The 27,575-nt window shown below is 35.6% G+C and overlaps 3 protein-coding genes across 11 annotated transcripts in view; 2 read left to right on the top strand and 1 right to left on the bottom strand.

Moving 5' to 3' along the window:
* Positions 1-485: 485 nt before the first annotated feature.
* tal1 (T-cell acute lymphocytic leukemia 1) lies at positions 486-6,779 on the top strand. Its single transcript, XM_065245366.2, has 4 exons — positions 486-596; positions 2,251-2,862; positions 3,622-3,713; positions 5,125-6,779. Exons 2-4 carry the CDS (start codon positions 2,360-2,362, stop codon positions 5,541-5,543), a joined length of 1,014 nt encoding a protein of 337 aa, XP_065101438.1. The 5' UTR covers positions 486-596; positions 2,251-2,359; the 3' UTR covers positions 5,544-6,779.
* An 8,153-nt stretch (positions 6,780-14,932) lies between these two features.
* On the top strand, positions 14,933-20,050 carry pdzk1ip1 (PDZK1 interacting protein 1). Its single transcript, XM_065245359.2, has 4 exons — positions 14,933-15,068; positions 15,436-15,550; positions 15,985-16,065; positions 17,789-20,050. Exons 1-4 carry the CDS (start codon positions 15,002-15,004, stop codon positions 17,859-17,861), a joined length of 336 nt encoding a protein of 111 aa, XP_065101431.2. The 5' UTR covers positions 14,933-15,001; the 3' UTR covers positions 17,862-20,050.
* The window catches only part of patj (PATJ crumbs cell polarity complex component), a 108,489-nt gene continuing 99,644 nt past the window's right edge, over positions 18,731-27,575 (bottom strand). For all 9 annotated transcript variants that reach the window (XM_065245254.2, XM_065245279.2, XM_065245294.2 and 6 more), the window contains 4 exons: positions 27,200-27,304; positions 22,933-23,036; positions 22,711-22,834; positions 18,731-21,149 (listed from right to left, as the gene is read on the bottom strand). In XM_065245254.2, coding sequence (XP_065101326.1) covers positions 21,003-21,149; positions 22,711-22,834; positions 22,933-23,036; positions 27,200-27,304 — 480 coding nt within the window. In that variant the 3' untranslated portion in view covers positions 18,731-21,002. The remainder of the gene's footprint in view (positions 21,150-22,710; positions 22,835-22,932; positions 23,037-27,199; positions 27,305-27,575) is intronic.

The raw sequence follows: 27,575 nt of genomic DNA, 5'->3' as shown, positions 1-27,575 counted from the left end.
CACCTTTATAATATCTTAAATAGACATTATTTGTTCCTCACGTCACCAATCCCAGTTCAATCTTGAAGGCCTATGCAATTAAGTAAAAGAAACAAACAGTCTCTAATAGCACTTTTCAACTGTACACCGCCAGCCAAATATCACTATAAATGTGTTACTCTTGGCCGCATAATTAATTTCTGATTGAGCCCTGTAGCGCTTTAACAGCACTACAGTTATTACGCATTTGGGTTTTTCTCCCTCAATCTGCTGAGTTATTTTTTATGCATATCCATTCACAATATAAGTCTATATTTTTCTCTTCGCGTTTGCCCTCGATAAAAAAGCAAAATAATAATGAATCATTTCATAAATAATGGGTTTAGGGGCTTATCGGCCGCGAAGTGGCCGCCACAGTGCTCTTATCTCGCCTGGCCACATTGCACCCGTGTTCCGCTCCCCATACTAAGAAGCGCGCGCTGGACGTGATGTGGAATTATATAGACCTCACTTCCAGTTTCCACGCAGCACTCCAGTGCATCTAAAACCTCAGACATGGATGACCCTCCACAAAATGGCTCCATGCATACACTAACATCCACCGCAGCCCGACGACGGTAAGAGTCCAATATAGTTATTTCTGCGACGATTTAACATTAATGCGCTTGGTTATTCGTTTTTATAACAATGCGATGCGATTTATGTGTGTTCGGTTATGAATTATATATTTTCATTTGCTCATATTTGATCCAGGAGCAGATAGGCCCTTAAGCCCGCAGAATTCAGGTAGCATATCGATTTGGTATTTATTTTATAATTAAAGTGCGTTTTAGACACGATCTGTTTTATCTGAACCTGAGAAATTCGATTGAATTCGATTCGACTTTTTTCTAAATAATCTTAGTTGGTCGTTTCTTCTTTTCCGTTTACGACTTTAAGCTATGGTTCAAATAATAGCTACCGTCACTCCATAAAATACTATCCTTATTAATATACCATTTATTTAACTAAAATATACTTTTTGATGTGGTTACCTGTACCTAAATATGTTAATGTAACATACATTCGTTTTTTTACTTCTAGTTAACTTTTATGCATCGCTTATGTTTTCTTTGGGACAGTACAAACAATACAAATATTTGCAGTTTCGGTTTTGGCAAGATTTCGCTTATTAATCGTGCTTTAGTTCGCATATTTGATATTGTGTCCACACAAACAAAAATAAGCAAGAGATTACATTTTAGAGGGTTCGATGCTACTGGGTTTCGATCGTTTTTAAAAAAAACTTTTACCAAGGAAATGCCAGTATCAACACGAATATGCAACTAAATAATAATTTTCAAAATACCACAAACAACATATGTAATTATAAACGCATTTTAAGCATACTGTCTTATTAATATCAGTCTCAATTCATACATGGGCTACATAAATAGTCTTAGTTAAAATAAAAAATAAAAATGAAAGGAAATAAATAAGCTAAAAACCAAACATATCGAAATATTTCTAATAAAACGAAGCCTCCATTTTGATATCAGCACCACGAATAATGTAATGCTCATACTAACAATAATATTATTCCTGAATAATATGTTGTTTTAAATATCAATGTCAGCATATGAATATGTTAATTAAAAAAAGTGTTGGTCCTGTAATGATGCTGTTCAGTTATAAACGCATGACAGTGTACGCAGAAGATAAGCTCTTTCTCAACTAAGACACCGGTGTGACACGCTTATCTTCACATGCCATGAGCTGAATGTTGATATGATAGACCAAGGTCAGGTCAAAGAAACAGACACATATACAGGCCTATATACAATTTTTTTTTTTTTAAGCAATTAGATCCAAAACTATTTGATTTTCATTTGAATTGCTTGTGCGTAATATTGTAATTTTCTATAATTTTCTATACATATATTGGCACACAAACCAATCGATCTGACTGCATTCGTACTGTACCACTGTATCATTTTATCATAGTATCATATCAAAATGTATAATTTATATTTGTGTGAGATTTGTACACTATACTCATAGCAGTAATTCTGTGGTTTTCATATGATATGCATATAGATAACTTTCTCATATAAGTACTGTAATTTATATATGCAGACACATTATACATTATTTAGGGCTGCATAACTGTACTGTCAGTGTTTCCAGTCACGCGCGCGCACCGGACCGAAAGGAAGCACGTAATAACGCTCGTGCATTTCGCAACCCAAAGTCATGTAAATCAATGTGCATAAAAGCTGTATTCTTCCACAGGTGACATCGAAGGGAGTTATTTTTGGGGGGCTTTACAATTTCCATTGGATACTACTAACAACCTTTTCTGGAATTTGGAAAACGGCTTGTTTGCGATTCGCATTAAACGATGATGGAAAAACTGAAATCCGAGAAATTTCCGCTCAGCCCGAGCAGCACGGACGACTGTGCTTCTCCCCCACGCCATCCCAACACGACTTCCTCAGGTTTGGCACCCGTGGAGGAGGGAGAGACATGCGGGAAACAGGAAGGCACGACGCCGGAGAAAGGAGAGCATCGCCTCCCCGAGGAGCGATGCAACGGGACTCTCATCCTTAATGGCGTTGCCAAGGAAACGGCGTACCACGCCACCGAGCTAAAAAAGGAAGTGCCGGTGATCGAGCTGTCCAGGAGAGGAGGGACTGCGGATATAAAAGGCAGGGAGCTCAAAGCAGACGACAGCCATAAGGTGCAAACCACAGAGCTGTGTAGACCACCGATCCCACTGCCGCTGCCACCCAGAGACCCGCTGAGTGAAACTCGAATGGTGCAGTTGAGTCCACCCGCTTTCCCTCTCCCGGCCCGAGCGATGCTCTACAGTAACATGGCGCAACCGCTCACCACTATTAACAGGTAAGATTCATTTTTACTTTATAAAAGTTACGTTGTCGGCTGTGTGGTAAAATCCACAGGATCTTGTTTTTGTTGAGGAAAAAGATTTTACCTTTGACTAAAAGGTTCTTTGGGAACCAAAATGGTTCTTTATTGAGCATCTTAGTGTCTTTTACAAATATGCATTTTTTATTATTGTTTCAAATTGGGTTGCCAGCATTATTTCAATTAAAGGCTATTGTTCCATCACAATTCGCCTACCTATTTGCAATAAAAGAATGCGCAAAGTATATTTGTAATGGTTAAAAAACACATGTCTTTTAAATGTAAACGTTTTCCATTTGGGAATGCACCACCATCATTTGCAAATCAAATGTATTGATGTCCATGTCTATTTTAAAGCTAATTAGTAGCCTATAAAAACAAAAATCTTTAACTTCGTATGCTTGTTCGTTAAAATAAAATTATTTTTAAAGTTTTTATTTTAATAATTGTGACATTTCCTTTTAATGCCATTTACATAGAGGAAAAATATCTGTCATTGTTATGTTGCTTTATTTTTAGATTTTTCTGTAAAAATGAAAATTTCCGTGTTTTTTATTTAAATTAAAGTATTTTGATTTCTTATTCATTGACGACGGAAATATAGCCTAATTTTAATCAGATGTAACCTACTGCTTAATTTCCCCCCTCGAATGTAGGCTATTTTTGAAACGTTTTGCTTATTTGCATTTATTTATTTTTAATAATATTTAACGAAATCATCTATTTTTCTTCCAGTGGTTATGTCGGAGAATCGGATCAGTATGGGATGTATCCCAGCAGTCGGGTGAAACGCAGACCTGCGCCTTATGAAGTTGAAATTAGCGATGGTAGGAGCATTTTATTTTATAACTTCTTTTTTATACAAATGTATACATTTTTTCTTCATTTCAATCTCACTCTTTCCGTTTAAAAAAAATTTGATTCAACGAGAGCCTTGTGCATTTTTGCAGAAATATAATTTTCCATAGACCAATGAAAACGCTGAATTAAACCGAATAAAATGCAGTAAAACGTCGATATTTCGACGATAATCATTATAATATCTGTATTGTTATTTTTAACATAGAAACTGGTTTGCATGTTTCTTTAAGAAGTCTGCTATTTGCATTTATAAATAGCTTTAACCATTAACTATAGCTAAAAAGCTCATTAATATATAGTGTTTTTAATAAACACTTATTTTCTCAAATGTTACCCTGTCTGTGAAAATCAAAGTTTATTTCAATCTTTAACATGACCTAACTCAGTCAGTATTAAAGATATCAAGGTTATATTTTCACACAACGTAACCTTTACATTAAAAAGCAAATCACAAAAAAGCTTGTTTTTCACAGACAGGTTCACATATCATTTATTAATATTTACAACTATAGATCACACATAAAACAATTCTTAAAAAATTACTTTGAAGTGAAGGTAAAACAACGAAAACAGGAGAAAAAAGCGCATGAAAGAGAAAAGGGGGTGAGAGAAGGACTACGTGTAGTTGCCAATAGGAACCAACCCATGAAAAATCATGGTATGCACAGCACAGATAGCTTCAAGTTGCCTATGCAAATATGACAATGTGTTTGGCTGCGAGTTCAAAGACACCCATAAGATATTCTAATGAGCAGATGCCAAATTCACAACACTATAGAAATTTATGTGCAGCAATTGTCATTTACTAGAAGTTTTACACTGCCAAGGAGCATCAAAAGCTGCAGTTTAAGATAATTTTCATAAAACGTTTCGGAAATCGTCTCTACTCAAGAGGTTTGGAGGCCATTTAAATAAGTGTAATTATAAGAAGTCACTCGTGCATCAGGCAAAGTGAGGCATTGATAGCCCCCTGTTCCAACAGAGCTGTCTGAAATGAGAAATGGCCCTGAATAATTGAATGTAAAATGCCATTGATAATAAGGTTAATTAATTCTTAACTAAATAGGGTGAGATAAAGAGCTAATCTATCAGTGAGAAGTGACTGAACACCTTAGGTGTGTTCACAAGGAAATCACTGTTAAAGCACTCAACCATGCAGGGTTAAATGGGGCTGATTTGTTAAGAATATTGGGCAGTGCTTTGGTTCCACATCATAATATTTACATTCAAGCAGATGCTTTTATCCAAAAATCGACATCTGTGTTCTTCAAAAATCGAGTTTAGTGACTTACTTTCCAGGTTCCCAAGGATTCGAACCCACAACCTTTGTTGAGCAACAGTTGAGCTATACACTGACTGCATTTTTTTCACCCCCAGGTTCGCAGCCGAAAATCGTGCGACGGATCTTCACGAACAGCCGCGAGCGCTGGCGGCAGCAGAACGTGAACGGCGCCTTCGCCGAGCTCCGCAAGCTCATTCCCACCCATCCACCAGACAAGAAGCTGAGCAAGAACGAGATCCTACGCCTGGCCATGAAGTACATCAACTTCCTCGCCAAGCTTCTCGACGACCAGGACGATATGGTCGGGGGCGAAGGCGCCCGAGATGCGACACTGGTGCGGAGCAACCTCCTGCAGGAGATGCTGAGCCCAAACTCCAGCTGCGGAAGCTTGCTGGACGGGGACGCCAGCCCGGAGAGCTTTACGGAGGACCAGGACTCATCTGTGGACTCCAGACCATCAGCAAGGGGACTGCATCATTCCGGCCACACCCTGGACGGAAACGCCCAGCGATGACTGGTCGTGCTCTTATGTGTGGACCTAAAATACAGTATGTTTATGTTGTGTGCAAGCATATTCTCACGTATGAAGCTGTTTTCTTTGCGCTTTGATACTGAGGTGCCCTCCGTGGTGAAACACTGGTACAGAGGGGTAAATACTCGGTCAGGAAATACTGGATCACCACCTGTAAACAAAAAGGCGACAGAAGATTAAAAGGATTTTCTGAATGGTACCTTTTTCTTGCGTTCCAACCCACATCTCATCAGGTACACTGTTGGTTATCGGAAACAGTTGGGAAGGATGTTCGACATACCAGTTTCAAATGGAAAGTGGGCGTAAAAGCTTTGTTAAAGTAAATTATATTATGCAGTAGCTTAAAACAGTGTTACAGAGACATTACAGAAAGGCACTGGCACCATTACGACGGCTTTGTTTTGGATAAAACTGTGTACATAAGGAAATCAGAAGGGGTGTATTTGTTAACATTAGTTGACATGAACTATTGCATTGGCATTAACATAACATTGTAAAAAGTAAAAGATGGATCTACTTAAAAAATTATTGGTAACACTCAAAAAAAAAAAATACAATTAATTATAAACTTACCAATTGACGTTAATCCAACTTTAACATTTTACAATGTAACATTTACAAATGTTAACAAATACAACGTATATATAGTATAAAGGCAATAGCAACAAAATGAATGCTATTTGGGAATAAAGTATTGCCATTTTGTAAATGGTTTGGAAATAAACAACGCAAAGACAGCGAAAGTTTTGCGAAGCTACATGCGAATAAAGAATCATTGTGGTGGAAGAGGTACAAGAGCGTGTACATAAACCGGGATGATGGTCTTTCATTGACCCGTTCTTTTGCATTGTGATTATGGTACATCATTCATCAGTATCCATTTACTCTCATGTATTTGTTTGGCTCAACCCCCGCTCATATTCAATGAGTAAACGTTCTGTCACTTTATTTGACTTGTATGAACTTGATCTGCTTTGTTTAGCAGAGAACTGAGTAACCAGTCTTGGTACCTTTAAGTCTTTTATTGGCTATTAAACGAACAAACAAACAAAACAGAAATGGTTATTTTGATGTGATATTTAGTAGAAAGACCTTTGTTGTAAGGTGAAAATCTATCTATGAATATATGCAATGTTATATCCCACAAACATTTTATATGAGGAAAAACCCACAAAAATAAAAAACACAAACCTGAAACATGCATTGTGGATCTTTATTATTATTATTATTATTATTATTGGACCTTCATAAACTGGGGGGGGGGCACTCCACTTTTTTAAAAAATATACTTATTTTCCAGCTCCCCTAAAGTTTAACATTTGATTTTTACAGTTTTGGAATCCATTCAGCTGATCTCCAGGTCTGGCGGTACCACTTTTAGCATATCTTAGCATAATCCATTGAATCGGATTAGACCATTAGCATCACGCTAAAAAGTGACCAAAGAGTTTCAATATTTTGCTTATTTAAATCTTGACTTGTCTATAAAAGTTGCGATTTTCTAGGCCGATATAGTTAGGAACTATACTCTCATTCTGGTGTAATAATCAAGGACTTTCCTGCTGTAACATGGCTGCAGGAGGCGTAATGATATTACGCAGTGCCCGAAAATAGTACCCTGCTATTGAAAGTTACCAAGAGGATTATTTTTGGGCACTGCGTAATATCATTGCGATGTTACTATAGAAGAGTCAAGATTTAAATAGGAAAAATATCGAAACTCTTTTGTTATTCTTGAGAGTGATGCTAATGGTCTAATCAGATTCAATAGATTGTGCTAAGCTATGCTAAAAGTGCTAGCGCCAGACCCGGAGATCACCTGAATGGATTCCAAAATGTTAAAAATCAAATGTTTAACTCTAGGGGAGCTTGAAAATGTGCCTATTTTCAAAAAAGGTCCCTTTAAAAATACGTATTTTATGGAAATTTTGAGGGGATCATTTGCTATTCCTGTTGCTCAATTGGGAAAGCACTGCATGAGCAATGCAAAGGTCATAGTTTTGTGAGGAACACACATACTGATGAAATGTATATATTGAATGCAATGTAAATGCCGAATGCATAAATAATAATTGTGACCCTAGACCACAAAACCAGTCATAAGGGTCAATTTTCTGACACACAACAAAGGATAAATAATCTTTCCATTGATGTATGGTTTGTTAGGATAGGACAATATTTGTTTAAAGACAAAATTGCCTTTAAAGATGTCCAAATGAAGTCCTCAACAACACATATTATTAATGATAAATACATTTTTCATATATGTAAAGCAGGAAACTTGACAAAAAAATCTTCATTGAACATGATCTTTATCTAGCAATGATTTTTATCATTAAAAAAATATAATTTTCACCAATGCAATGTATTTCTATTACTACAAATATACCCATGCGACATACGACTGTGGTCCAGGGTCACAATTTACACACTAGGATCCTTACAGATTTGGTAAACAAGGGGAATAGAAAGAGTATTTACTAAAACACATACAAAGGCTTTGTTTGCTGGACATTACGTTTTAGGGATCGAACAAATACAGCAAAAAACGTAAAGCTTCAATGCACTGTAAGTTACTTCGGATAAACGCCTCTTGCAAATGCATTAAAATGTAAATGTTAACATATTTCCAAATGAATCATAATAGCCTTTTCTGTTGCTATGACAACCATAAAGGACAAAATGTGCCAAAAACACAGCAGACAGGGATTAAAGAAGAAAATCTATTGCGCTGAAGGAAGAAGCTGAGATGTATTTTATGAAAACACTGTCAAATGACTCAATGGATTAAGAGCAAAAACACAATGCATTTTTGTAGGACCAGAATGCTAAATCCACAATATGGAAAATGTATACATGTGATAACATAAAATACCTTTAACAATTTAACAGCTTAACCTGACATACTGCAGAAACATATATACAGTAGCCTACTGTGCAACAGTCTTAGGCCACCACACTTGTTGTTTTATAAGTTTTAATGTCCATCCATATTTATTTTTCAATCTATTTTATTAAGATACAAACAGAAAATACAGGAAATATGTAAAAAAATAAAATAAAAAAATTTTCAGGACTAAATGTCTTCCTTAGTCTGTGTTTAAAGTAATAGGGCTAATTTATTTAAAATAAGAAATTAGGATTTAATTGTATTTAGGTTTAAGAGATCCTGCAGTTTCCTGCTATTGCTCAAGTGGAAGGGGAGTTTACCCTAAATACTTGACACTTCAGTTTACATTTTTATACAGTTTTTAACACTACACACACAGTTCCTGTATTTTCTGGATGTATTTTATTAAAGAGACCGAGAAACAATTATATATGATCATTATAGCATTGCAAAAACAACAAATCTAATTCTGGCATGAGGCTTTTGCACAGTACTGTATGCGCATTTACATTTATGCATTTGTCAAAAGTATACATTTCATCGGTATGTGTGCGTTCTCTGGGATCGAGCGAGCTGTAAAAAATGATGTCATATCAATGTATATTTTTATGTTACTTTAACATTAAGTTAAACAATTACAACTTATTTTTAAAAGTTATGTCAAAACTATAATATAATAAAATAATAGGTTGAATTGACTTGCAAAACCGAATTGTATTCATTTTTTTACAGTGCATGACCTTTTGGGCTGCTACCGCAACTGAGCTGCAGGAATGACTGCATTTAGACATATTTATTATTTCAGACAAATCAAATAGACCTGTGGTCTCCAACATGTTGTCAACACAGAGTCTGTGAGTTGCCCACCAAAGCACATTCTATTAATAGCCCCAATTTTAATATTTATTTATTACATATTTTTATATTAGCTTGGCTTCTTTTATGTATGTTAACATTTTATATTTTTATATAAAAAAGTAGCCCCCTAGATTTTTTTATCCATTGTGGTAGCCCTTGCTCACAAAAAGGTTGGAGACCCCTAAAATAGACTCTCTGATTTTAAGGTGATTTTGAGGAGAGTCAGGTTAAGCAGGTTTTTTTATTGCCGTCTAAACTCTGGGAATATGAGCTCGAAAGGCAGATAAGAATCAAAGGCAATGAAAAAGTCATTGGTCGTCTACCGGCCCCTGGGGACCAAGAGAGGCTGTGAAAAACTGATCCAAGGACAGTTCCCAGACCAATCATTGATCCACAACCACACACATGTATGACCTTGCCAAGTGTTCTCCATCCCATCAGCTCTAGAGGACATAACAATAAACTACGGTAGCCTTATGTGTCAATGAACGGGCACTGTAATGGGATATTTTCTAAAATGTGAAATCCTTGCTAAAGTCTCATAATCAAATGATGAGATTTGGAGCATCAAAGTTTGATTTCAGTTTTTGACATGATCTTGCTCAGCCAATATTAAAGATATCAAGTTTCAAAATGCAACTTTTAGCATGTACTGTACAATGCTTTGTATTAATATTGTTGTTAACACAAAAGCTATATTTTGCTTAATAGGAGATCTAGAAGATTAGTCATATCTAATAATGTCCGCTTCCCTTCCAAGACATGAATATAACGCCCGTATGACACACAGGTCTGTGTGTGTATCCCACCCGAGATTAAACACCCCATCAAAACACTCATCTAATTCTATTAAGTCCTTTCATTCACCTCAAATACCAATGCTCTCATCTTAAACTGGCATTATGGATTTAATCAGGGGTCTTTTAATTAACTGCATGTCATGTAGACAATATCCGCCCCTCTTTCCCACCCTCGACGAACACGGATGCGGAGCTCCGACCTGGATGGGTCTCAAAGGAGCCCCGTCACAACAAAGGCAGATAAAAACCACCATTACTCTGAGATAACTAGACAAGGGAGGAGAGGAATCAATTAAGAGGCCCCTCCCACCGAGAGGTGTGGATGGGCCGAGGACGTCGCAGTGAACCCGCCGGGGTTTGGGTTCTCAGTGGTGGACTGTGACAGTGGAAAGAGTCTCTGTTCGGGTCTCTCATGGCTATCTACCTCTCATCGGCAGAAGCAGCTCCCTTGGGAAGGGTCTGGGGTGTTAATGAGTGGGTGGAGAGGTTTTGGGGTTGTAAAGCGGTGCTAATTTTTTGAAGGGACAAAGCAATGGGGACTGAGAGACGCTCATGTTTCCCTGGGGTCCGGAGGGGGCGTGTCTTGCTCTTCGTCCAGCACCGCCCCCTGCTTATCTGTTTTGGTCCGTTAATCAGGCTTTTCGGAGTGTTTTTCTTCACCTCAAGAGTGGATTTTAACACCCGTTCTCATGTGCATTCAGCTCTTGTGGTTTTACTGGGTCGAAGCTGGTCAGCAGTTTGAATGGAGTCAACAACAGCGTCCACTTTAACAATCTAGACACAAAATTTGACACAAAATATAATATATTTATACTTATCTACTCTGTCTGTCTGTCTGTCTGTGTGTAGTTCTCTATCTGCATGTCTGTCTCTGTATATGTGTGTGTCTATCTGTCTGTCTGTGTTTATCTGCATGTCTGTCTATGTGTCAGTCTGCCTTTGTGTGTGTGTGTGTATATCTAACTATCTGTCTATATCGATGTGTCTCTCGCTCTGTCTGTGTTTGTCTATAGGTCTGTCTGTCTGTCTAAATCTATTTATCTGTCTGTATTTGTCTATGTGTCTATGTCTGTCTGTCTATCTGCCTGTCTAAATTTGTCTGTCTGTGTGTCTCTATCTGCACGTCTGTCTGTTTTTGTGTGTGTGTCTAGATCTAACTACCTGTCTGTATCGATGTGTCTTTCTGTCTGTCTGTCTATCTGCCTGTCTGTCTATGTGTGTGTCTGTCTATCTGTGTGTGTTTGTCTATGTGTGTGTCTGTCTATCTGTGTGTGTTTGTCTATGCGTGTGTCTATGTCTGTCTGTGTGTGTTTCTCTATCTGCATGTCTGTCTATGTGTCTTTGTGTGTGTGTGTGTGTGTTTATATCTAACTACCTGTCTATATCGATGTGTCTCTCGGTCTGTCTGTGTTTGTCTATAGGTCTGTCCGTCTAAATCTATTTATCTGTGTGTGTGTGTGTGTGTGTGTGTGTGTGTTTGTCTATGTGTGTTTCTCTATGTGCATGTCTGTCTATGTGTCTATCTTTCTTTTGTGTGTGTGTGTGTGTGTATTTGTGTCTATATCTAACTACCTGTCTATATCGATGTGTCTCTCGCTCTGTGTGTGTCTGTCTATGTGTGTGTCTATCTGTCTGTCTGTATTTATCTGCATGTCTGTCTATGTGTCTGTCTGTCTATTTGTGTGTGTTTGTCTATGTGAGTGTGTCTGTCTGTCTGTCTATCTGCCTGTCTAAATTTGTCTGTCTGTGTTTCTCTATCTGCACGTCTGTCTAACTACCTGTCTATATCGATGTGTCTTTCTGTCTGTCTATCTTCCTGTCTGTGTGTGTTTCTCTATCTGCATGTCTGTCTATGTGTGTGTCTGTCTATCTGTGTGTGTTTGTCTATGTGTGTGTCTGTCTATCTGTGTGTGTTTGTCTATGTGTGTGTCTGTCTATCTGTGTGTGTCTGTCTATCTGTGTGTGTTTGTCTATGTGTGTGTCTGTCTATCTGTGTGTGTTTGTCTATGTGTGTGTCTATGTCTGTCTGTGTGTGTTTCTCTATCTGCATGTCTGTCTATGTTTCTTTTTGTGTGTGTGTGTGTGTGTGTGTGTATCTAACTACCTGTCTATATCGATGTGTCTTTCTGTCTGTCTATCTTCCTGTCTGTGTGTGTTTCTCTATCTGCATGTCTGTCTATGTGTCAGTCTGTCTATCTGTGTGTGTTTGTCTATGTGTGTGTCTGTCTATCTGCGTGTGTTTGTCTATGTGTGTGTCTGTCTATCGGTGTGTGTTTGTCTATGTGTGTGTCTATGTCTGTCTGTGTGTGTTTCTCTATCTGCATGTCTGTCTATGTTTCTTTTTGTGTGTGTGTGTGTGTGTGTGTGTGTATCTAACTACCTGTTTATATAGATGTGTCCCTCTGTCTGTCTATCTTCCTGTCTGTGTGTGTTTCTCTATCTGCATGTCTGTCTATGTGTCTTTGTGTGTGTGTGTGTGTGTGTGTGTGTGTGTATATCTAACCACCTGTCTATATCGATGTGTCTCTCGGTCTGTCTATGTTTGTCTATAGGTCTGTCCGTCTAAATCTATTTATCTGTGTGTGTGTGTGTGTGTGTGTGTGTGTGTGTGTGTGTTTGTCTATGTGTGTTTCTCTATGTGCATGTCTGTCTATGTGTCTATCTTTCTTTTGTGTGTGTGTGTGTGTGTGTGTATTTGTGTCTATATCTAACTACCTGTCTATATCGATGTGTCTCTCGCTCTGTGTGTGTCTGTCTATGTGTGTGTCTATCTGTCTGTCTGCATTTATCTGCATGCCTGTCTATGTGTCTGTCTGTCTATTTGTGTGTGTTTGTCTATGTGTGTGTGTGTGTGTCTGTCTGTCTATCTGCCTGTCTAAATTTGTCTGTCTGTGTTTCTCTATATGCACGTCTGTCTAACTACCTGTCTATATCGATGTGTCTTTCTGTCTGTCTATCTTCCTGTCTGTGTGTGTTTCTCTATCTGCATGTCTGTCTATGTGTGTGTCTGTCTATCTGTGTGTGTTTGTCTAGGTGTCAGTCTGTCTATCTGTGTGTGTTTGTCTATGTGTGTGTCTGTCTATCTGTGTGTGTTTGTCTATGTGTGTGTCTATGTCTGTCTGTGTGTGTTTCTCTATCTGCATGTCTGTCTATGTTTCTTTTTGTGTGTGTGTGTGTGTATCTAACTACCTGTCTATATAGATGTGTCTCTCTGTCTGTCTATCTTCCTGTCTGTGTGTGTTTCTCTATCTGCATGACTGTCTATGTGTGTGTGTGTGTCTGTCTATCTGTGTGTGTTTGTCTATGTGTGTGTCTGTCTATCTGTGTGTGTTTGTCTATGCGTGTGTCTATGTCTGTCTGTGTGTGTTTCTCTATCTGCATGTCTGTCTATGTGTCTGTGTTTCTTTTTGTGTGTGTGTGTGTGTGTATATCTAACTATCTGTCTATATCGATGTGTCTCTCGGTCTGTCTGTGTTTGTCTATAGGTCTGTCCGTCTAAATCTATTTATCTGTGTGTGTGTGTGTGTGTGTGTTTGTCTATGTGTTTTTCTCTATGTGCATGTCTGTCTATGTGTCTATCTTTCTATTGTGTGTGTGTGTGTGTGTCTATATCTAACATCATGTCTATATCGATGTGTATCTCGCTCTGTCTGTGTCTGTCTATCTGTGTGTGTTTGTCTATGTGTGTGTCTATCTGTGTTTATCTGCATGTCTGTCTATGTGTCTGTCTGTTTATTTGTGTGTGTTTGTCTATGTGTGTGTCCATCTGTCTGTCTGTGTTTATCTGCATGTCTGTCTGTCTATTTGTGTGTGTTTGTCTGTGTCTGTCTCTCCATCTTCATGTCTGTCTATCCATTTAATTGTTTATGTGTCTGTCTCTCTATCTGTGTCTGTCAATGTTTCTGTCTATCCATATGTCTGTGTTTGTATATGTGTCTGTCTGTCCATTTTTATGTCTGTGTCTGTCGTCTGTCTGTCTATATATGTTTATGTCTCTATCTTTCTGTCTGTCTGTCCGTCCATTCATCCATACGTTCATCTATTTAGTATATAAAATAACTCCAGGTTTGTTGACTATATCACACCACTTTAAAGAGTGGAATAGCCGTCACAACGGTGTGCTTTGCCTTTCAGTGATTTAATTATATCTTATAAATCTAGGCCTGAAATAAATCAGGTCTTTTGAAGCCTTAGCTTCCCTGCTGAAAAACGATAGAAAACATCCCAGAAATTCTAATGGCTAAATGGTTATAATGGGAATTGTATTGGTTTTAATGTATTAAGACTCTACTGGTGTCCGGTTGGGATGTTATCTGCTAGACGGAAACCAATAAAACTCAAATAAATCCTACCGGAATAAGACGCAAAACACAAAGACATAATGGTTTTAATGGTGAACATCAGGGTTGGTTGCTCAAGCTAAACTGTAACTCACACGGGAGCAAAGTTACACTGTGGAGCTTAATGTGTCTATCAGCTCCTCATGATCTATTACTAATTGAAAGACGTAAAATGCCAACCAGACACATTTTGTTTATCTGTGTTGAGATCTAAAGACGGCTTATGAATCGCATCTTAAACTTGTCAGAACTCTACTACTACGCCTTAAAGCCGAATACTATTCTTTGTAAAGCAATGAATATTAATCTTGTTTGTGTGCCACAACCCGTGTCAAAATCACATCTAAGGAGTGTTGCGCAGTTATGACTATCCAACCCCATCACATCTTTGTTTTTGTGCTGTGACGGTTAAATAGTAAATGATTGACCTGAGCTGTGTAGATGACTGAGTGTTGACTTAAAATGATAACCTGGCTTCCTGGTTTGACTCACATCACAGGTGCTCATGATCATATTCATGCAGGGAAATTATTGTCCATTTTAATAAGAAATATGGGAAGATCAATCGCTGTGATTTACTGGCTGTTTCTTACTTTTGGACCAGTTGCAGCCCAAGCAGGTAGGATTTCTTTCTTGGAGAGAAAATATTAAAGCCTTGCCAAACATAAAGTATAGAGCAGGGGTCTCCAACCTTTTTGTAAGGGGAACTTCTTTGATATAGTCTACTCAAAATCTTATTGTTTTACTTGTTGATTTTATTTTATTTTAATTGTTGATAAGTTTTATCATTGTTAACATAAGCTAATATAAAAAAATATGTAATAAATATTACAATTGAGGCAATTAGTAGAATGTCCTTTGGCGGGCAACTCACAGACTTGTAGTGTGGTGGGCACAATTTTGGAGACCACTGGTATAGACTACAGTTGTTTAGGATCAGGTGGTTTAACTTACATTATCTCTCTTTGTGCCATTTTGACTTTCAGATAAGGTAGAACAAGCGTTGCCCAACTGGCTTACGGGAATCATCGCTGTCGCCGTCTTCCTCTTTCTTGTCTTCATCGCCTTCCTTGTAAACAAAGCCTGGTTTGAAACTCCAAGGTAATCCAGATTATTTTAAGATTAACAACATTTAATACTGCACAAATAAATGTCAACAATAACAATGATTATATGCTCTACAAATGTAATTTATATAATGTATAAGAGTGAGTTATAAAATGTGTTTATGCACTGCAGTCTCTTTGGATAAAAGCATCTGCCAGATGTATAAATACATTTTAATAATACTGGATTATTATATGTTTTAAGATCATGGGGAACATTTACTTAAGACAAAGTTAGAAGTGTTTGATTGATAGTGTAAATTAAATAAGACATTTCTAAAATCAAAAAATGAATGAAAGTTCGATATGTGTTACTTAAACACAAATATTTATGTATAAAGGTCATATTAAATAGTAACCAGTAAGTTTTATAATACTATAGTAAGCAGTTTAAGTCAACAGCTAATCTGTCTTATCATTGACTAAAAGCAAACCAGAAGCAGTGAATTCCAACGAATACGCCATGACCAATGGATCATCAACTTATGAAACCGTCCTCGAAGTGGTCAGGTATGTATATACACACACACACACACACACACACACACACACACACACACACACACACACACACACACACACACACACACACACACAATCTGTGTTACTGTCAACATACACACAATTGAGAAAATAAATACACTATTTTTGTATAAGGTGCTTCAACCCACATGAAAAAAAACTGTATATACTAAATAGTATTTATTACACTTATATATTATGTATATAATCTTAACGTACACGGTCAAAATTTTTTTGTCAAACCTGGGTCAGTACCCTTTCAAAAAGTACAACTTTGTTACTAAAAAGTTGACATTAGTACCTCATAGGTACATATTGGTACCAAACGTATACCTATCTGTACCTAATGGCACATATTAGGACCTTTTTAAATGGCATTGCCCCTGTGACCTTTTTTCTAACAGTGTACATGTATAATGCTAATAATGGTAACGTTAATTTATACAACAGTATTCTGTAATATTAAGTACAGTGTACAGAACTTATAAACTGTTGTAAATACTGTAGTACACTTTAACATTTACTATGGTAAGTTCAAAAACACTTATTATCTTGAAATTTTAATACAGTTTACTAAAGTATAACGTTTTTTCATGTGGTGATGTAAAATGGCTTAAAAATAGTCCATTTGAAACATATAATGAATAAAGAATTAAAGGAAAACACCACAGTTTTTGAATATTTTACTGTGTTCTTACCTCAACTTAGATGAATTAATACATACCTATCTTTTATCAATGCGTGCACTTAATCTTTGTGCAGCGCGTCGTGAATGTGTTAGCATTTAGCCTACCCAGGTGAAAAAGTAGTACACTTCCATAGTGTACTTAAAGTGCTTTATTTTCGCACACTAATTTTGTACTTAATATACTAAAAATTCATCTTTAGTACTTCTTAAGATGTTCTTAAAATCATATAAGTGTACTTCACTGTGCTATTTTGAGACACCATAAATATGAACTAAAATGTGCTAAAAATGTATTTAAAAAATGTATTTAGATACCACTTTTAGTAATCTTGAACCCATCTTTGTATGAAAGTTGAGTTCAAGTTTAATTCAAGTGTTAAGTAAATACATTTTTTAATACAGATATAGTATGTTAAAAATGCATTTTAGTTCATATTCATGGTGTCTCAAAATAGCACAGTGAAGTACACTTAGATGATTTTAAGAACATCTTAAGAAGTACTAAAGATTAATTTTTAGTATATTAAGTACAAAATTAGTGTGCGAAAATAAAGCACTTTAAGTACACTATGGAAGTGTACTACTTTTTCACCTGGGTATAGCCCCATTCTTTCCATAGGATTCAAACAAGGATGAATCTAGAAACTTAAAATTCGCCATGTTTTATTTTGTGCCACAGTACTTACTCGTGTAACTACTCATGTAACAGTCTTTAAATAGGGAAAACATGGAAGTGTTTGATGGCTTCTAAATTCATCCCTGTTTGGATCCTAAGGAAGGAATGGGGCTAGGCTAAATGCTAATACGCTATTCACGATGCGCTGTACAAAGATTAAGTGCATGGATTGAAAAAAGATAGGTATGAATTAATTCATCTAAGTTGAGGTAAGAACATAGTAAAATATTGAAAAACTGTGATGTTTTCCTTTAAAATATTTTTTTAAAATTACAAACTAATTCTGATATTTTTTAAACATCTTTTCACTTGTGTAAAGTAAAGCAATTTTGACTCTTGCTTTACAGAAGCAGCGAAGACCCAAATGCATACGAGAACGTGACCGTACATCAGACCGAAGAGAAAGTAACTGTGATGTAACTGAAGAATATCCACATTCAGCACAACCCGGTTTTCTGCTGCAAACTCCTGGTTTATAATCTTATTTGCTGACAAAGCTCATTCTTTCAGTTAGCAGTGTTAATGTAAAATGAACTTTATTACACTCCCAAGCTGTTACTAGGACAGTACTCTTTAAAAAGGTCCTAATATGTACCATTTAAGTACTAATCCATATACATTTTCACCTTAATATGTACCTTTGGGGTACTAATGGGCACCCTTCAGTACCAATATGTACTTCTTAGGTAGTAGATGTGAGCCTGGATCACATAAAAGGTAAATTTTTTGAAATTAAGATTTTTATATAAACTAAAATCTGAATAAATATGCTTTCCATTGATGTATGGTTTGTTAGGATAGGACAATATTTGGCCGGGATACAACCATTTTAAAATCTGGAGTCTTTAAAGTTGTCCAAATGAAGTCTTAGCAATAAGTATTACTACCGATTAATACATTTTGTATATATTTATAGGAGAAAATTTCAAAATATCTTCAATATATTCAGTCCACTTTAAAGATGGGGTCTATTGACTTTTCATAGTAGGAAAAAGAAATACTATGGTAAGTCAATGGGCCCCATCTTTAAAGTGGACTACTCCCGATCTTTACTTCATATTCTAATGATATTTGGCATAAACATGCCCCTTGCCAATAGTCCCCATTGACATCTAGAGACCAATTTGAGTACCTGTGTTTGGTCTGTTCTGTTACTAAATGCAAATAATAAAAAATAACCATATAATTGTGTTTTTCTGTGTATAAACCGCTAAGCATTTACATGTAAAATTACAAATAGATTTCATATCCAGTATAATCCAGCATTAGAATTCAGTAGTCAAAGACGATTAAAATGAAAATAACTTTATTATTTAAATTCTACTTTTCCAAAATAAACCGACAGAGCATACTGATCACGTTCATCTCGTAAATCTTTCTAAATCAAGCTTAACTTTCTGTAACTAACATATTTACTAAATGGTATTCTTTGGACTTTACAGTGATATTGTACTGATGTGAAGCTTTTTCTACTGCAAACTCGACCTTCATGAATTCGATTCAAATTAAGGATTGTTTAAGCCATTTAAGCCAAGTTTTATGGTTCACAAAAGGAAGGCATGGAAAGACATTTAGGAGGCAGGCTATTAAAGGGATGCAGTGGTGGACAGATCCCAACGCAGTGTCCACATGGCACGAGAATGGCATTGTATGAGTGACGTATGTCTGCTATGGGCTTACAAAATCCTGGCGGACGATCTGGGTGAGGCTGCCACATGCTGTTTACAATCTGAGCCTATAAGAGCCTGGTACACTTCCTCTATAAGAGAGAATGACATATCTCCATCCATACGACACACACAAGAAGGAAAGGGATGTGTGAGATGCCACAGATAATTGAAATCAATGTTTTAAAAAAGAAATAAATTACATATTTACATTGAAATGCAAACTTAATGAGAAATTACAAATTTAATTATGACACTGTTATGGATGAAGATTTTTGTGCAACACATATCAGCAGATGTTTGATTTTAATAATCATTTAAAAAACATTTAAGCGGAATCGCTTACCTAAAAAATACAATTTGATGCAAACCTACATGACTTTCTTATTTTTTTCTGGCCCTGTCGCATTCACTCTCATCATTTTAAGTCTTACTTTACACTCAATAGAAGAAAGTCAAATGAGTTTGTAACAACATGAATGTGGATAATTATCAAAATTCTTGGGTGATTCTCGCGAAATTAGACTTATGAGGTGTCATGAAACATTTTGATAAAAAAGTAAATGCAAAGTTAGAAGCATACAGTAACAAACATCTCTTCATGCACATGATTTCAAATGACAACATACAAACCAATTTTGTTTTTTTCCACATTTAAGAGGAACATTTTCATTACCGCAACGTGTCCATGACTGGATTTGGGTTCTTTGATGTGGAAATATTTATGATTTAAAAAATCTAGAAAATAAAAAGCTTCAGTGCATGTTTTACTACATTTAGAGTAAAGAAAAATGTGGTATTTGTTGGTCATTGGTAAATGTAAAGAACAATAATAAGGAATATAAATGTGTCCAAGACCATATTTCTCATCCTCCGCAACAATTTTCAATCATTGTTTAAGCCCTTAAGCAACTAACATTTTCGAAAAAAAAAAAAATAAAATTAATGGAAGGGACATAATTGACTGTGACACTCAAGATGGCTGCCAGGTAAGCAGTTCTTATTTTTTCTCTCCAGATAAAAGTTGAAATTTTGTTTGTCATAATACCTTTAGTTCTCATTACCAAAACATGAAATTGTAAATGCATATATTTAATGTTATAATGATAATTTTTGATAATGATAATCTAAAAATGTAAATAATTCTATAGGAAATATTTTTTAAATCGTCTGAAAATAATAGTTATAGTGGGTTCAGACCTTAATCTAAAAAAAATTGGCTTCAAGGGCTTTTTAAAAAGTGATGCTGCTGGACACCTTCTTAATCTGAATTTCGTGAGAATCACACTCTTGTTTTGGGTGAATTCGTCCTTGAAATAAGCAGAAAGCTAAATATATATAATACCAGAAATACGATCTGTTCTGCCTGTTCCAAAGGCACATTTTTAAACACTTTCAACCACATACTTTCCCTTATTAATGCTTGTCCTTGTTTTAAATTACACACATACATTTATTGGGCAAATAAAAAATCTAAATTTTATTATGAAATGACAAGGACCACACTACGCACTGTCCTATTGAACTGAAATGATTGAGTATGTTCGCGCGTTTTACTTTGTGTGTGTGTCTGCTACCTCAACTTCACCTCCAGGTCTCATCTTCCAATCATTCATTTCATAACCATGTTCATCTTTAATATTTCCACACAAAGTGCACAATGACCACTGTAGAGAGGCTACAAGTCCGAAGAATAACACGAAGAAGACGCAACGTTGTGAAGACGCAATGTGATTTCCCTTTATTATCAAGTTGATTGACGTAAAATCCCAGGTGCTCAAACGGTAAAGGGGCGGAGCTTATGAGTCGGCTTTCTCAGACCGTATGAGGAAGTTAAGTGACCCAAATGCATCCAATGTAACGTGGATGGACTGTGTGTGTCAGTTTATGTGTGTTAGGACAGCACAGAAAGCGTGACGCTCCCTTGCTGTTTTTTTAGGATGGCCACAGCTTGCTCATGCGTGACTCCTTCTAGACTCTCTCCATTAACGGTTAGCAGCTGATCTCCTCGCTTCAGACGACCGTCGACCGCTGCCGCCCCCTGCAGGTAGAAAATACAACATTCAGGACATATAATGAGAATTGTATTATTTTAGTATATAAATGTTGTCTGAATTGATTAAACCAAATCATTAATAACATTTAAAAACATTATTCAGATTAATACCAAATATAAATGCTGAAATATAATGAATATTTTTAATAACTGTCATATATCTGTCAATGGACCCCTTATAGGACCAAGGACACCTAGGGGGACACCGAAATTTATTGATAAATGAAAAAATAAAGAGTGAATTAATGTAAAAAGTTCGTTATTTTGTGACAGAGTATGATGATAAAAACAAATAGCACAAACACAAATCTAAGTATTGTTTTTGCCCACAGGGCACTATGCTGCCCCCTTGTGGGACAGAGCAGCGCAGTCAATGCAGATAAATTAAACATTGTAAAATTTGTAAATCAATCAAAATCAAAAAAAGATTCAATTTAAAAAACTACTTATGTAGTGAGCACAGACAAATCTTTATAAAACCTAAATTACAGTTTTCACATAATAGCAGTTTCATACACTGAAAAAATATTCATTCAATTTACTCATTTTTTTATTTTATTTAATTTGCAATCAATTTTTTTGCAATAAAAAAATCAGAAAAAAAAACTTTTGTTTAAATGTAGCTTAAATAAATTGATTGCAACCACTTACCTTAAAAAAATTTAGTAAATTGAATGAATCATTTTTTTCCAGTGTATGAAACTCTGCTATTATGTGAAAACTTTATTTTAGGTTTTATAAAGATTTGTCTGTGCTCACTACATTAGTAGTTTTTTAGACTACTTTTGTTAGTAGTTAGTAGTACATTTTTACAATAATAATTTAGTTTCTATCCAGAAAAAAGTTCCTTGCAGAACTGTTTATAAATCACATAACACCTCACTTATATTGCCTAACCAGAAATATTGTCCAATCAGCATACAGGACCAGTATGACCTGTTTAACAAGCATTTATTTGGCATTTTTATTGCTAAGAAAAGTCAACAGGTGATGGGGAAATTAAAATGGTGAGAGCTGGATTCAAACCCTGGTCACCACAACTCAACAAGTATACGTTTACTGCTAAGCCGAAGCTTTGATTTAAAGGGGACATATAATAAAAATCTGACTTTTTCCATGTTTAAGTGCTATAATTGGGTCCCCAGTGCTTCTATCAACCTAGAAAATGTGTAAAAGATCAACCCAGTAAATCAGTTTAGGTAAGCCATTCCAAGCATGTGAAAATAGGTCATTGAAATTTGGCTCCTCTTGTGATGTCAGAAGGGGATAATACTGCCCCCTTAATCTTCACTGTCCAACCACTGCACTGCCATTTAGTACAGAGATCAGCTCATTTGCATTTAAAAGGACACACCCAAAACGGCACATTTTTGCTCACACCTACAAAGTGGAAATTTTAGCATGTTATAATGAATTATCTATATGGTATTTTAAGCACATACATACTTTGAGGACACCAACAATTTATTTGACATCCTTGTGAAATGTCCCCCTTAACTTTAAATTTCATGTGCAAGTGAGATTGTGTTTGTATATGTCCTGTTACCTTGCTAAACACAGTTTTTACATAGATGGGGAGATCGCCATGTGGACTCCCGAAACCACCCACGATACTGAACCCCAGCCCCTCTGAGCCTTTCTCCAGCGTAATGGTGTTCGGCTTGGGCGCCCTGTGAGTAACACAAATACGCAGCATCTATGAGAAGAGCAAGCAATAGGAAGTAGAAGGCTGGGTGGCGTGTCATTGGTGAAAACTGATGTCACTCACTCTGGTTCCAATGGCCGGACCTCAGGGTTTGTGCTGGGGGCGGAGCTAGTGGACAGATTCTCCACCTGACTGGCTATAGCACTGATGTTGGTGTCGGCGATAACCTGTCAATCAGAGAGACGTTCACATTAGGACAATTAACTCAACTACTTGAGCGCACACGAAACCAACAATTTTAAAGTAAAGGCTTACATTAAAATCAACATTGTAAAAACTTTATTTTTATAATTTTTAGCAATTAAAAATTAAGTTTTACAGACAGTGTACAGATGATTAAAAAAATCCAGTGTTTGTGTGTATATATGACTTTATAGGGGTTTGCCTGAAGATAACACAAATCTGTTATCTATATTTTGTGTTTGAAATACATCCCATCATCCCTTTGCGACTTCCTAAGACACAGCTCACATTCAGATATCCATTCCCACATAATCACTGTTCATCAACTTTTGTGCCTCCTTCACTAGAGTACAAAATGTCTTTCCCGTCACGTTTTATTTACATTTTCTACATCTATTAAACTCTATTAAAGCGCTGGCTGTGGGGCAGTGGCACATTCATTTGCATATTTAATTAAAGGGGAGGCAATTAAAAGTAAAATACACAACAACAAACAAAAGCTAATTAATGAATGAGCTGACAACACGGCAAGTGCAATGGCTTGAAAGCGAGCGAGAGAATATTTATGATTATTTTTATTAGCATTATTTGACGGACAATGTGGTGAATATCACAACAATGATGGTATTGTGTTTTTTTATTTTATTACTTGATTTTAATTTTTAACATTTTTTAGCTACATAAAAAAAATCAGTTTTTTTAATACGTTTTTAATTTTCGCAAAATATTTCTTGCAATAGGCTTTATGCCCAGCTGCACTACTTCCTGAACTTCAGCCAGCTCTTTGTTTCCTGTCTGCCATTATTGGACAAACTGATTAAAACTCGATTCAGCGATTCGGTTGGGCTTGTGAGCAAAAGTCCCTTCATGAAATTTTACATGATGGTTAAAACTTTTGGTTAAAGTAATCATGGTGACTCAAAGAAAAAAAAAAACGAAGTCAGAGATCATGCAGAAATATATAGACAAAGTATGAATAAATACTAAGACGTGTGTTTTTAGCGATATATACCCTGTGCATACCCCTTTTAAACTGGCATAAAATAAGTATGTTCGATGACATAACTTCATTTTAATGGTGCTTTTTTAAAACAACTTAGACACAACAATGTTAAATTGCCTGATTTTAGTGACATGAGTAATAGCAAAGAGCATTACATATGTCCAATTAAACATATAGCAGCCGGAGAGAGGGAGAGAGAGAGAGAGAGAGAGCGCGAGAGAGAGAGAGAGAGAGAGAGAGAGAGAGAGAGAGAAAACAATAATTTCTCCCTGAGCTGCTGTAATCAGGGTTTTGCAGGCCGGACTCCCCTGTTTAAAAGCCGCGTGCATTCCTGCTGGAGCCGTGCAGATAACACTGCATTTGCATAAAGCGCTGGGATTATCTGGCAACCCGCGCACAACCGCTGCACAGCTGCACGAGTCTGATAACAAGCTCGGTGACACAGCACCAACCACTCATACACACACACCTTACAGAACCATGAGTCTAAACAAACACAATCACGCATATACACAACACACTGTCCTTCTGTACATCAACTACACTAACAACACACATTGATAACCGTACAAAACACACACACACACAGCAACTGCATAGCAATAACAGCACATAATAATACAAAACTCACACACTCATACAGTATATCATGCTGACCTCAGGTACATGTCTACACCACCACAAGATACTACTGACAAAAAAGTGCAAGGGTAATACCATGAATCCTGGGGTCTTCAAGTGAATACAACAGTGGATATATACACCGTACCATAGTACTGTCACAGTCAATCATAGAAATAAATAAATGTAAAAAATAACAACGAAGGATAAAAAAAAGGTAAAAAGCCTCGGCTTTATTGAAAAACTGATACTGACTTTTTTAAACATGACTGAATAATAATCAAATAATAATACAATTATTAAAGAATACTTTAAAATAAAATAAAAACAATATTTAAAATAAAATATAATATTTATAATATATAAATAATATTTTTTTAAATAATCCCTGCTTTACTGAAAAATGGAAATTCAATTTTTTTTTTAAATTTGACTGTATAATATTTAGGGGTGGGTTGATACCACTTTTTCCATACTGATCCGATTTAGATACCTGAATTCTGAATATCGGCTGATACCAATCCAGATTCGATCCTAGTATTTCTCCTGATCCATTTAGAAGTGTGTAATATATATATATATATATATATATATATATATATATATATATATATATATATATATATATATATATATATATATATATCTGCATACAAATACAGATGAAATCAGGAGAATATGTCAAGTGTAAAAAAACTCATTTAAAATGAGATACAAGTTAAAAGATTTTAGAAAAATTAGAAGTGTTGCTTTTATAATAGTCTGACTTTTCTATAGCATGACAGTAATTTGGATCGGCCCCGATCCAGCAAAAAAGGTCCAAATTGGCTAATACCCGATCCCAAGTATTGGATCGGCCCACCCCTAATAATATTAGAATAAGAATAAAGAATAATAAAATATTTAATAATGATATAAATAGAATATTTAATGTAAAATAAAAAAACAATAAATATGTAATAATCCCTGCTTTCCTGAAAAATGGATACTTCTTGTTCACATGTGACCATTTTAATACGTGAATGAATAATAATAATATAAAAAATACGTAATATTTAATAATGATATAAAAAGAATATTCAACATATAATTTGTAAATAATTAATAATAAAACAAAAAAATATAATATTTAATATTTAAATAATATACTTATAATACACTAATTTTCACATGTGACCATTTTAATAAGTGAATGAATAATAATAAAATAAAAAATACGTAATATTTATTAATGATATAAAAGGAATATTCAACATATATTATGTAAATAATAATAATAAAACAAAACAATTATAATATTTAATATTTAAATAATATACTTATAATACACTAATTTTCACATGTGACCATTTTAATACGTGAATGAATAATAATAAAATAAAAAATACGTAATATTTAATAATGATATAAAAGGAATATTCAACATATATTATGTAAATAATAATAATAAAACAAAACAATTATAATATTTAATATTTAAATAATATACTTATAATACACTAATTTTCCTGAAATATGGATACTTCTTGTTCAAATGTGACTATTTTAATACCTGACTGAATAATAATAAAAAAATAACAAACAAAAAAATTTAGATGAATGATTATTGAAAATATATTTTTTAATAAAATAATAAAAATAATATTAATATATGCAATATTCTTTGCGTTACATTTTCTGAAGAGAATGCTTGCTTATAAAACTCACTGTCACAATGTTTACGTGTTGTATGTGGTTGCCATGAGGTTGCTTTGTGATTAATTTAGGAATCGGGTTCAACCCACGGTCTGTCTGATCCTATGAGCAAGAGCGCTGTACGCCATGGCTAATTTGAACTGTTTGGCAGCCTTTGCATGAAAGTTCATTCGAAACTGCTTGAATGAGAGCGAAGATGCTTGTGATTGGTCGATATGTTCTTCGTAATCTAATCATCGACTAAATCACTGCAAATATTTTTTGTGACCCTAAGTATCTGAGTACATTTTATTAAATGTATTTGTCATACGCTCCTGTCCTACCTTAAGCCTGAAGTATATTCTCTTTTTATTCGTGTGTGCGAACGTACATGCACAGCCGAACGCAAAAGCATAGTTTATTTGACTCGTACATGTACACAGACGTTTGACACATGCGCATTGTGACAAAATCTTATGGGCTAGTTACTACATTCTCCTGTAGGCGCACGCGTTTAAACAAAGTACCCGCGCACTTTTCTGTTTGCGAAAATTGCATCACGGGTATGCGGACCCTCGTGTATGCATCTAAAATGGACCATATTTCGGCCTTACAGTGCATCCAGCAAATAATTTTTCTCAGCATGTGTTCCCAAGGATTGAATACATGACCTTGGAGATGCTTTTGTACTGCTTTACCAAGTTAAGTTATAAGAACTGACAAGCACAGATGGTTTACCAATTAGAAACACATCCAAGTGCTACTGTATAAGAGATCATGCACATAAAACAAATAAAAATCACACAATGTTCGTAAACTAACAATGACATCAGAGAGTTGAGCCATTACCTGGAGGACAATACTGCCATAAGCATTCTTCAGCATATTTACGACATCCCCGTGAGTCAGGCCATCCAGAGACTGAGAATTAATGCTCACAATCCTGTCACCAACCTTCAAAATAAAAGCAACAGAGGAAAAGAAAAAGTACACAAAGATTAAAATAAAGATTCTAGGGCTGGAACGACGCGTCGACGTAGTCGATTACGTCGATTACGTAATTACGTCGATTTGCCGGAAATGCGTCGATGAGTCGCATTGTTTACGTTTTCAAATGAAGGCGGCTTCAGCTCCGACCGGATAATACAAGTGTTATACCAAACAGCCAGAACGTGATCAGAAGTGTGGGAATACTTTAAGCAGAGACCAAATAAAACACATACTG

The sequence above is a fragment of the Paramisgurnus dabryanus genome, chromosome 24 (genome assembly GCF_030506205.2).
Source record: "Paramisgurnus dabryanus chromosome 24, PD_genome_1.1, whole genome shotgun sequence".
Classification (NCBI taxonomy): Eukaryota; Metazoa; Chordata; class Actinopteri; order Cypriniformes; family Cobitidae; genus Paramisgurnus; species Paramisgurnus dabryanus.
The sequence above is the reverse complement of the archived record's forward strand: the minus strand, read 5'-3'. Positions and strand labels throughout refer to the sequence as shown.

Bases quoted from the DNA above. Each gene is read 5' to 3' on its own strand.
- tal1 (XM_065245366.2), top strand. From the start codon at position 2,360: ATGATGGAAAAACTGAAATCCGAGAAATTTCCGCTCAGCCCGAGCAGC. The intron at 2,863-3,621 runs GTAAGATTCATT...TTTTTCTTCCAG, and splicing joins CCGCTCACCACTATTAACAG to TGGTTATGTCGGAGAATCGG. The intron at 3,714-5,124 runs GTAGGAGCATTT...TTTCACCCCCAG, and splicing joins TGAAGTTGAAATTAGCGATG to GTTCGCAGCCGAAAATCGTG.
- pdzk1ip1 (XM_065245359.2), top strand. From the start codon at position 15,002: ATGGGAAGATCAATCGCTGTGATTTACTGGCTGTTTCTTACTTTTGGA. The intron at 15,551-15,984 runs GTAATCCAGATT...ATTGACTAAAAG, and splicing joins GCCTGGTTTGAAACTCCAAG to CAAACCAGAAGCAGTGAATT. The intron at 16,066-17,788 runs GTATGTATATAC...CTTGCTTTACAG, and splicing joins ACCGTCCTCGAAGTGGTCAG to AAGCAGCGAAGACCCAAATG.